This window comes from Enhydra lutris, unplaced genomic scaffold (genome assembly GCF_002288905.1).
Source record: "Enhydra lutris kenyoni isolate GAN:26980312 unplaced genomic scaffold, ASM228890v2 scaffoldscaffold14, whole genome shotgun sequence".
Taxonomy (NCBI): Eukaryota; Metazoa; Chordata; class Mammalia; order Carnivora; family Mustelidae; genus Enhydra; species Enhydra lutris.
This window is the reverse complement of record NW_019154098.1, coordinates 29,594,349-29,606,596: the sequence shown is the minus strand read 5'-3', so window position 1 is coordinate 29,606,596 and position 12,248 is coordinate 29,594,349. Positions and strand designations below refer to the sequence as shown.

General features: G+C 35.3%; 1 protein-coding gene across 1 annotated transcript in view; it reads left to right on the top strand.

Annotated features, from left to right (window-relative positions):
* Nucleotides 1-12,248, top strand: part of LOC111146633 (PKHD1 like 1) — a 183,716-nt gene that overhangs the window by 48,261 nt on the left and 123,207 nt on the right. The window contains exons 24-28 of the mRNA XM_022502266.1: nucleotides 4,199-4,346; nucleotides 4,873-5,027; nucleotides 7,187-7,309; nucleotides 8,216-8,321; nucleotides 11,036-11,146. Coding sequence (XP_022357974.1) covers nucleotides 4,199-4,346; nucleotides 4,873-5,027; nucleotides 7,187-7,309; nucleotides 8,216-8,321; nucleotides 11,036-11,146 — 643 coding nt within the window. The remainder of the gene's footprint in view (nucleotides 1-4,198; nucleotides 4,347-4,872; nucleotides 5,028-7,186; nucleotides 7,310-8,215; nucleotides 8,322-11,035; nucleotides 11,147-12,248) is intronic.

Sequence of the window (12,248 nt, the reverse complement as noted above, 5' to 3'; positions counted from 1 at the left end):
ATCCCATGACCTTGAGATCATGATCTGAGCCAAAATCTAGAGTTGGACACTTAACCAACTGAGCCACCCAGGAGCTCCCTATAAGTATTATTAAATTTAATGTCCCATAAAAATATACAATGGATTAATATAATTTTTTACAATGAGCCAAAAAAATATAATAAGTTCAGGATTAGGCTTAAATAATAATTAAATATTATTATAGTCTCAAAGAGTGTTTTGCTTAATCACACTCTGATTCTATGATTAAAAATACTGAAAAACTGTAAGTACTCCACAAAAATTGCTTTACCCCATGCTGGTGCAATGTTTGAATCTTAGTATCTTCAAGATGAATGTCTTGGAAGTATTTTTCAGTCTTTTACTCTTAGCTCTGTGACAAAATGTAGTAACTAACTTAGGGGATTGTATTGTCGAAACATCTGTGTCATCAGCTCCCAGTTTTCAAGATTGCTCAGTAAAGTTGGTAATTGTATGCTCTAGCTTTGGTTATTCACTCAAGGGCAATTAAAGAATATGGGACATATGGGACATATGTTTGTGACCTTTAAAAAAAATTCAAATGAAAGATATATGCAGTAATGTGCACATATGTTAAATGTCCAGATCTATGAATTGTTTTTAAAAATTGTTACTTTGAAGAAATTGTAGATTCATATGCAGTTGTTAAAAATAGTAAAAAAAAAATTCCTTTTACTTTTTACCCATTTGTCCCCAACAGTAACATCTCGTATAACCATAACATAATAGCACAACCAGGAAATTGATATTGATACAATCTACCAATCAAATTTTACCAGTCCTACATGCTTTCATTTGGGTGTATGTATATATTGTATATATATGTGTAGTTCTTTTTTTTTTTTTAAAGATTTTATTTATTTGACAGAGAGAAATAACAAGTAGGCAGAGAGGCAGGCAGAGAGAGAGGAGGAAGCAGGCTCCCCGCGGAGCAGAGAGCCCAATGCGGGGCTCGATCCCAGGACCCTGAGATCATGACCTGAGCCGAAGGCAGAGGCTTTAACCCACTGAGCCACCCAGGCGCCCCTATATGTGTAGTTCTGTACAGTTTCTTTTTTAAAGATTTTATTTATTTATTTGGCAGAGAGGGAGACACAGCGAGAGAGGGAACACAAGCAGGGAGTGTGGGGGAGAGAGAAACAGGCTTCCTGCTGAGGAGGGAGCCCGATGCGGGACTTGACCCCAGGACCCTGGGATCATGACCTGAGCCGAAGGCAGATGCTTAGCAACTGAGCCATGCAGGCACCTCTAGTTCTATACAGTTTTATCACATGTGTACATTCATCTGTTGACCATAGAACGGTTCCATTCCAAGGATTCCTTGTTCTACCCTTTTATAACCACAGTCAGCTTCCTCCCTTCTGTTCCCCCTTAACTGGCAAACCTGCATCACTACAATCTTGTCTTTTCAACAATGTTATATAAAATGGAATCAGATCTTACATAATCATACCAGTATACAGCCTTTTGAGATTGGCATTTTTACTCAGCATATTTCCTTTGAGATTCCTCCAAGTTCTTGTGTGTGTATGAATAATTTGTTCATTTTGATTATTGAGTAGTAGTAAATGGTATGGATGTACCACAGTTGGTTTAGCTACTTATTCATCAAAGGACATTTGAGTTGTTTCCAGGTTTTGGTTACTATGAATAAAGCTGCTGTGAATGTTTATCTGTAAGTCTTTGTGTGACATAAAATTTTCATTTTTCCAGATTAATTGCCAATTGGTGCAATTATGGGGTCATGTGGTAAGGACATGTTTAGTTTTGTAAGAAACTACCGTATTCTTTTACAAAGTGGCTGTACCCCTTTACATTCCCACCAATGTTTGAGTGATCAGTTTCTGCACAAACCTGTCAGCATTGACATGATCACTACTTTTTAAATGTTAGCCCGTTCTGGTGGTAGGTACTGGAGCTCATTTTGGTGTTAATTTGCCTTCCCCAATAGCTAATGATGTTGAACATCCATGTATTCTCTTCTGTGAAATGTTTCTTCATGTCTTTTGCACATTTTCTAGTTGGGTTATTTACCTATTGTTTTTAAAGCTCCTTTATATTCCAGATATAAGCCCTTTCTCAGATATGTGGCTTTACAAATATTTTCTCTCAATGTGTACCTTGCCTTTCCATCTTCTTTATAAGGTCTTTCACAGAATGAAAGTTTTTAATTTTGGTAAGAGCCATTTTATCAATTTTTCCTTCTATGAATGATGCTTTTTTATTTCAAGTTTAAGAACTTTTCACTTAGCCTGAAGTCCTAAATATTTTTCTATTTTTTTTCTGAAAGTTTTATAGCTGTGCATTTTGTATTTAAGGTCATGATCCATTCTGAGTTAACTTTTGTACAAGATGTGAAGCTTTAGGTTGATGGTCCCTTGTTTGCCTGTGCTCCCATTGATCTAACATCATTTATTGAAAGAGCTGTTCTTCCTCCATTGAATTACTTGTGCACCTTTGTCAAGAGTCATTTGGGCATATTTGTGGAGGCATATTTCTGTATTCTGTATTCTGTTCCATTGCTCTGTGTGTTGATTCATCGACCAGTCTCTCTCCTGTAGCTGTATAGTAGGACAGCGTTGGATAGAGTAATTCCTCTTACTTTATTCTTGTGAAAAATTGAGCTATACTAGGTGCTGTGTCTTTTCATATAAATTTTGGAACATACTTTGTATGTCCACAAAAATCTTGCTGTCATTTTGATAAGAATTGCATTAAACTTGTACATCATTTTGGAGAGAATTGACACTTTTATTGGGCTTGTAATTCACAAACAGGGTATGTCTCCATTTATTTAGATCTTCTTTACTCTCTTTCAGCAGCATATTTAGGTCCTCTTTGATGACTTCCGTCAACATTTTGCAATTTTCAGGTCAGATCCAGTACCTGTTTTGCTAGATTTGTATGTATTTCATTTTCTTTGAAGCAATTGTAAATGGTCTGTGTTATTAATTTTGGTTTCTACATGCTTGCTTTTGTATATAGGAATGTGACTGGTTTTTGTGTTGATCTTATATCCTGCAGCCTTGCTGAATCCCATGAATTTTTACAAAGTAAATGCGCTCATGTAACCACTACTCAGGTCAAGATAAAGAAAATCGTTAGGTCCCTAAGAGCCTTCCTTGTGTCTTCCCCTAGTCATTAAATTATTCCGTCTCTACCCCTGGATAATCACTGTTTTGACTTCTACCACCAATAAATAGTTGTGCTTGTTTTAAATCTTCATACCAATAAATTATTATTTAATTTAATTATTATTAAACAATTTAAATTATTTAATTTTAAGCAACATGTGCTTTTTTGCATCTAGCTCCTTTTATTTGCTGTTGTGAGATTTCTGTGTTGCCAAGTAGCTGTAATTCATTCTTTGTCATTGCTTTACCATATTCCATGGTGTGAATATATCACAATCTAACCATCCTATCAATGGGCTTTTGCCTTATTTCCAGTTTGGCACTATTAGGAATAAAGCTGTGATGAACATTCTTGCATAGGTCTTCTGGCAATTATGTTTAATCCCTTCAGCGGGCAACGAGGCTTACAGTTTTAAATTCCTCAAGATTCACAGACAACTGCGAGGGAGCAGAAGCAGGAGACTAACATTTTCACTGTTACAATCTACGAATCTAATGTTACAATCTAGTTATAATCTATGAATTTTTATAGCACTGTTGCTTTTGTCAATTGATTGGCACTCAGCGTTAGGCTTTTCCTGAGTCTGGAACAGTTCTCTCTGCTGATTATATACTATCACATATTGTTAGTTTTATGGTCCCCATATGTTATTTCTCCAAAAAGAACTTTACTTTTTTGATAGCTAAGACTGGATCCTGTGTTTCCCTGCCTCCCCACAGTGATTAGCACTGTGCCTTGAATGGAATGCCTGTTCAATAAATATTTGTTCATTGAGTGATGGAGGGTACACTGTGAATTAATGAGGTATTACTGTGGTTCCAGCTGATTGCTGCCCAGATGACTGAGTTGACTTTGGCCTCATTATTGCAGCTATACAGGGATGGCCCGTGTTGATTTATGTGACTCTCCTTAATGTTCTGAAGAGTCCTGCATACCTGAGGCTCATTTATGTCATGTCCCAGGATTGTACAATAGTGAAATAGAAATCATGTTAGCTGTTCTTATGTTTAATCATTTTATCAATATTTATTTTGGAAATTAGATAATCACAAATGAGACAGAGAATGAGTCCGTTTACAGAGGAAATAATTGGCCAGGGGAATCAAAGATTCGCATTCAAAGAATTCAAGCCGCATCCCCACCTCTAAGGGGCAGTTTTGACATTCAAGCTTATGGACACATCCTCAAAGGTATAAGACAAAAGTTCAGAACATTTATATATATATATATATATATCAGTTGGACAGTGCCAGTCTACACAACCATAATAAACACTTTGGTGTATTTCTTTCTAGTATGGTTTCTCTACATAATTTATATAGTTGAGATAATGTTAGTGATGTAAAGCTAAGTTATCCAGAACAAACTATATTTTCACTTTTTCTTCATCACCTCTCCAGATATAACAGGTTATATTTCCAAAAGTTTTTCTTTTATATCGCTTGGCTTATAGGTTATCTATAAATTAATCAATATTAAAAATAAAAATATTTGAGCCCAAGTTATAATCTGAGGTATACTACTTATATAACTTTTGCTTCCAAGAGATACGGAAATTCTTGGCATAAATAAGATACAAATTTTATTTTTACTATATTGGAGGAGGACAGTTGGCTTATAAGTAACAATATACAGTACGCATTTCCTGTATTTTAAGAGTGAAATTTATTTGTGAATTTTTGACTCCTCTCATTCCCTGTCCTTCTGTGTGAGCAGGCCTTCCTGCCATGGTGTCAGCTACGGATTTACAATTTGCACTCCAGAGTGTGGAAGAAGTGGGTCGCGTCTCAGTGACACGCGAGGGAAACTGCTCTGGGTACTCATGGAACATCAAGTGGAGAAGCGCATGTGGAAAGCAGAATCTTCTACAGGTTCCCTCAGCTGGCTTGGTTTTCATTCTCTTCTGTGTGTTGCTTGCTCATTCGCAGCCTGCCTCATTTTTTTTTTTTTTTACCCTGTCCCATTTTTATGATATTTGAGACTATGTTTTAAAAAAAGCAAACAGTAGACTAAACATTAAAAAAAGGAAATTTGAGGAGAAGATTGTTCTCAATGAAGTTGACAAGATATTCTCTTTCATGGAGAATTGCTCTTGGTACTTTATTTGCTGTCCCCTCTGGAAAGAGTCCAGGAATATGTGTTAGAAGACCCTTGGCAAGGGTGGGAGGAGGTCAGGGAGCACTATTCTCAAAACTAAATCTGGGTATACTTTATGGGGGCACCAAGTATATCACCCTTGCTGTCTATAATTCTACCACCATCTCCTAGAGCTGTATGCTGGGGACTAGCATATTTTCTGGTTCTGAAAATGACTTTCAAGTTCATGAGGGAGTCACATGTTAGGTTGCCATCTAATTACCTTTGCATAGTTAGAGTGTGAAGGGGGCAGGGAGGAGAGGTCAGGCCCAGAGCATGTGAAGGAGAAGAGTCTAGAGGTGTCTGGGGGCTCAGATTGTCAAACATTAAAAAGATAATACTTTCAAGTGATAGTGAGAATGTCAGGAAATAGTCTCTCTCATGCACCATTGGAAGAAAGTCAATTACTATGACTTTTTAGGGGATTATGTAGTGGAGTCTGAATATAGATACCTTCTGATTTCACAGTCTCAACTATGTAACTCTATACTACTGAAATAATAACACAAATATGAAACGATGTAGGCACAGAGATAGTCACTGCAGCTGTATCTGTAACAGTAAAAAGGTAGGAACCTATTCCGGTCAGTGGAAGAATTGTTAAAATGCCACAGCCTTGGGGCGCCTGGGTGGCTCAGTGGGTTAAGCCTCTGCCTTCGGCTCAGGTCATGATCTCAGCATCCTGGGATTGAGCCCCACGTCGGGTTCTCTGCTCAGCAGGGAGTCAGCTTCCCCAATTCTCTCTCTGCCTGCCTCTCTGCCTACTTGTGGTCTCTCTCTGTCAAAAAATAAATAAAATCTTTAAAAAAATTAAAAAATAAAAAATAAATTGCCACAGCCTTCGCATGACATCCATGCAGCTACACGTAGACCCATGGGTATTGACCTGGAAAGATGTCCATGATGTACGGTGGAAAAAATACAGCAGTCTCCTTATGAAACCATCATGGAAAAAAAAGGAGAGAGAGGGGAAAGAGGAGGAGAAAAAAAAGTGTGTAATTGTAGCATATATTGTACACACACAGACTATAGATGTGGAAAATAGTAAATCATAAAGATATGGAGGTTATTTAAGAAAATGCAATGAGACTTAGAAGATTCTGTAGCTGAGCAGCTCTAGTAACTGGTCTTCTTGGTATCTCTGCTGGGTCTGTGCACTTAGCCCCTTTGCCTCTTTTCTGACTAGTCTGCTCGGCTTGCTCATCATTTCTGCTTCTCATCACCACTACCATTATGGTAGGCTTCTGGTATAGACAGTGGCTAACAAAGAGATAGGCACACACAAGGCCCAGCATGGAGACGCCTATCTCTTTGTTAGCCACTCTCTATACCAGAAGCCTACCATAATTGTAGAGAGATTTTGGAATGACCAAGTTCTACATATTGATTTGATTTGATTCATTTTTATCATTGGCAAAAATATAATTCCACAAGTGGATGAAAAACCAGGACTTCAGGGGTGAAAAATGCTGAAGGAGAAAAGTTGACTTTCAGGTGGAAAGAGGAATAAATTATTCTACTTTTCAACAATCATTTGTCAAAGCAGTCATATTCAGAAAAGCATAGAATGTTCTGAGAAAATAAAATTTGTTAAATTCATTTACCTGAGACATATTTTATTCTAAAAATTCAGGTTAATTTTAATCGTTTGATTCAACCTGTAATGATGCAATATATGATAAGGCAATAATCTTAGCATTTTATTGGGGATAGATTATGTTCACTTGTGAAGAAGCTCCTTTTTCAAAAAATGTTGACTAAAATGTTTTCAGATCTTTTTTTTTTTTAATTCTTGGCTTTTATTCACTTTCAACTTCGCTTAATTTTAAAGAAAAATTTAGTGTGCTCATATTTATCATAGCCTTTCTAGTAAAATAATTTTGTGTAACAATAGATTAATGATTCCAATATTATTGGAGAAAAGGCTAATATGACAGTTATGAAGATAAAAGAAGGTGGCTTATTCAGACAACGCATACTTGGAGACCTACTTCGTATACCCACCCAACAACCACAGGTATTTCTGAAACTTTCTTCATGACATTTAATACAATTTTAAATGTGTAACTACTTTGTAAGACATTAAAGACTAGATAAACAGCAGGGATGAGGTCTTTATTTTCACGAATTTTTGTGTCAATGGTTGATCAACTCAATAATACTATTTTATGACTCTTGGGGAAATTATCTTCTTTATGATAAAAGAGTGGATTTTTAAGCTTAACTACTTCCTGTTAGAATTTGAAAATATAGTCTTTTATTTAATCTTTTACAGTTACTCTATGAAGTGATTCTTAATATTCTTTAATGATGAGAAAATTACCATATGAAGAGTTTAGATGACTTTCTCAAGAGCAACCTTTATTTTCCTTCATAGCACTACTCACCCCTAGGTCATAATATGTATTTGATTTTTTTAAAAAGTGTATAGTCTTGGGATACCTGGGTGGCTCAGTCAGTTGAGCGTCTGACTTTGGTTCAGGTGATGATCTCCGGGTCCTGGGATCAAGCCCTGCATTGGACCCCCTGCTCAGCGGGGAGGCTGCTTGTTCCTCCCCCTCTGTGCCACTCGTTTCTCTCTCATGAACTCTCTCTCAAATACATAAATATAATCTTTATGAAAAACTGTATGGTCTTGTGCAACTATCTCTCCCCCACTAGAAGATAAATTGAGTGACATCAGGGATGTCATTGGTTGTTTTTAATGTTGTATTACTGTATTTTAACATTTACAACTGTGCTTTTGCATAGTAGGCACATTTGCTGAATGAATAATGGTCAAAGCAGAAAAAGTATAAATGAATAGACTAATTTTTGTAAACAAACATGCAAACAAACAAAATTTCATCATTTGTTTAAATCTTATGCATATTCTCCTTAGCCATGCTACCCCTGTTCTCCATCTGTGTTTCTTTATTTGAAGGTTGAAGTCTATGTCAATGGAATTCCAGCTAAATGTTCGGGTGACTGTGGGTTTACATGGGATCCCATGGCCACACCATTAGTCCGAGCCATAAACCCATCTCAAGGTAATCTGCTTTTTAATGTAGAGTAGTGGGTGGAAGACAACTAGCAAAAATGTAAACTACTAATGATTTTTTTTTAACATACTAGTTTCACCAACTCTGGCAAGCAAACATTTATACACAGTTAAAAAAAAATCTATCAGATCAAAAAACTGTGAAAAGAGCACTTATTGCTTATTTTTGTTAAAAAAAAAATCACATTTGAAGTTGAACTCCCCAGTCTTCTACTTCTGCAGTTTCACCATGTTAGATTCAGTCTCTAAAATTTCACTCTGATGAGCATTTTTGTGAAATTCTGCTTGCTGGAGTATTAACAGGAATCTTTCATTATATGAGACGACTTCTAGGAGATTTAGTACTAAAACACTGGTAATGAGACAGCTGCTGTTTAGTAAAAGAAAATAATTAGGTCCTAGGCTTGAGAACTGGAGAGAAAAATTATTGCCAAGAACTCAGTCTTGGGTGACACATTGTACCATATCTTCATAATATGTTATTACTTTAAAACACATGATTACACTTTGTGTCTGAATGCCCAAGTACTGAAATAAATAGCAGGACTAAGGATTGTTAGGAGTAGTCTTTTGTTTTGTTTCAGTCAGAAAGATAAGCTCAGATGCTATCATCACAGATTTAATCTTGGTGACTAGTAGGAAAATTCATCTGCTAATTAAATATCAGGGGAAAAAGGGAAATTTTAAAAACACATCTTTGTGTTGAATGAATATGTTCTTCAGACTTTTTTACAATAATGATATTACTTTGGGACAATTCATGTCACAGGGGTCAAAACCATCAAGAATAAGAATCTGATTAACTTTCATTTGGTTGTGGTCCTTTGATATTTATATTTTTACATCTATCCTTGTATCTTATAATGAATTTCCATTTTTATATGAACTTCCTGAAAAAATTGTTTCTTACTGTAAATAATAGCAATCTGAATTGCCTTTTGCCATATTTTGATAAATTTAAAAACAATGGAAATATAAGTATAAATAATGCTATAAAACACCTATATTCTCTTCAATGAAAATTAGCTCAGTTAACATTTTGTCATAGTTACTACCAGCCATTAATTTAAGAAAGGAAATATTATAGGAATAGCTAATGTCCTCTTGAGACACAATTGCTGGTTCTGGTGCCTACAGATCTCCCCAAAGGCTGTCACAATAATTAATTTTGTATGTATTCTTCCATGCCATTTTTGCCTTTTGTATATCAGATGCACATATGGTGATTTTGCCAGTTTTTTTAAGCTTATGAAAAAGATGTTGAAATGTAAATATCAGAGCTATTACACTGCAAATATCATTTGCATATGATTTTTGTCATTCAGCATTCATTTTGAGAAATATTTATATGGTTTTATACATGTCCAATTCATCATCTTAAAATACATTGTGAATATACCAATTTATTTTTGTCTCTATTGAGGGACATTTAGATTGTGTCCAACTTTTTGCTTTTACACGTTACTGTTTTGAGGTTTGCTGCGTGAATCTCCTGTTGTATACATGCCGGAGCTTCTTTAGGGTATATGCCCAGAGAGAGAATTGATGGATAATAAACAAGTTAGTGTGTATTCAGTGTTTTAGGTGACCAAATTGCTCCCCAGAGTGCCTGTACTTGTTGTAGGCATGAGAGTGCTGTATTCCCCACATCCTTTGTTGAAACTTGGAATCATCAGCTTCCTAATTTTGGTCAATTTGCTGGGTGAAGAGGTTCTCTCATCATCATCTTAATTTGTCTGTTCCCTGATGAGTAATGCATGTGAGCATCTTCTCATATGTTTCTCAGATATTTGGGTCATTTCTTCTGCAAATGGCTTGTTAACATCTTTTATCCACTTACCAGATTGTCTTTTTTTCTGTTGACTTATAGCTGGGTATTATATATTATGTTGACCAATCCTATGCACAGGTATGACACCTGAACTTTGTTTTAGTATCTTGTTGTAGGTATCTTGCTTATGGAGCCATTTCAGTCATTGATTTATTCCAATTTATTAATTTTTCCTCTATGGTTAACCATGACTTTTTAATCTCATGTAAGAGACCCATCTATGCATTAAAGTTAAGATGTTTACATTTTCTTCTAAAATTCTAGAGTATTGCATTTTTCATTCTTAGCTATTTAAATCCATGTGGAATCCATATTGTATGTGACGTCATATAGGTAGGGTGACTATACCACTTACCAATCAAATCTGGATGTTAGAGTGAATGGAAAAACAGTAAGTATAAGATGCTGAGACGGGGGGTGTACCCTGGTCGTATCTCAAGCACTTTAGCATATGTGTTACCCTAGACAGAAAGTGCCACAACACATATGGTACAGTTAATCCTTTTCTCATGATTTTGTGATAGCTCTTCTGTCATGGTATAATTTACCATATAGAGATGACTGTTTATTTGTCATCATAGTAATTTTCCTTTCCTTATGCCATTCCATACTTCAGTAGATAATTCTTCTGCTAATCTCTATTAACCTAGATTTAAAACATGAAGCAATGTAGAGGAATTCAATGGGAAAAATTTGCCATTGAGAAATATGTGTTTTCCCCCACTGCTTTCTTATAGGCTTATTGTTTATAGCCTTTAGAAGTTAGGCTTTTCTCTGCAAAGCATTTGATTTCATAACAACAGATTCTGTGGGTTTTGTTGTTGTTGTTGTTGTGTTGTTTTAATACTGTTGTTTAAAATCATCATTTTCAGGGTCCTATGAAGAAAGCACAGTTCTAACCATATCAGGCTCTGGATTTTCTCCCAATTCAGCTATATCAGTCTCAGTTGGACCAATGGGTTGCTCTCTTCTCTCTGTGGTTGGTAAGTCCTTTGTAAAATTATTATTATTAGATCTAATTAATTTTTCTCTAAGAGAAAATGGGCTCAAAGAGCAGTATTATAATAATACTTCTTCTATGGAGTATGCTATGGGGGCATGAAATTGACAAACTTCTGTGGAAGAATGCACTATCTTTTTAATCTTTGGTTATGACCACAAACTAATTCTTTCAGTGCTGTACTGTGTCTTTATCCCATAACAGCTAATTTTTGTTCTTTTCCCCTCATTGGGTGATTGCATAAAAGCTTTCCTTCTTTGGTATGTCTTTAGGACACAAAAATATAGACACTGCCACGCTGCTGTTCCGTGGTTCCTTCTGCCCATGCTTTGACAGTGTCACTTTAGTAAAGCAGCAAAAGGACATGGCTATCTTCCCTGACTACTAGTCCAACAAAATATCTATCCATTAACCCAGAATTTCAAGATTATTCACATTTTCAACTCTTGAAAAAGTGAAAACCATGATTATTTATTTCCCTAAAAATTATCTTTCATAATCCTCGGTATTTTCCTTAACTTTAATAGGTTGGAATTACATAAGCAATGCACCTTCCATATAATTAAGTTGTTTTTAATTCAGATACTCTGTGCATTCTTGAGATCTAAGTCAATAATGCACCTGTAATATAAATGTACATATACTGTTCTAAATAAAATGTGAAGGTTTTCATTTAGGTTTTCATCACCTTTTTTGATGAAACCTGGTATTTTTCTTAGTTTTGGACATAAATCGTCTGTTGAACCAACATTTTTAGAATTATTGGTATAAATGATTTTACAGATTAGGATTTTTAAATTATTATTAAAATAACTTTTTCTTTTTTTTTTTTTTTTTTTTTGCCACAGTGGGAATCAGGAACAAATTGTTCACTTTGCTTTGATTATTTTTTTTCACCTAGCTTTTTTCTAACCATGTCTGATTCATAACATCAGGTAGCTTGTAAAGACTTTTGCCCAATTAAGTATGAGTAGTTTTCCTTAGGTACATTTCTTGGGGTATAAAAATGAAGGCCAATGTTTATATTTGCAAATATAGAATTTCAGTAATTTTTTCTTACAAACATATTTAATCATGTTTTTCTT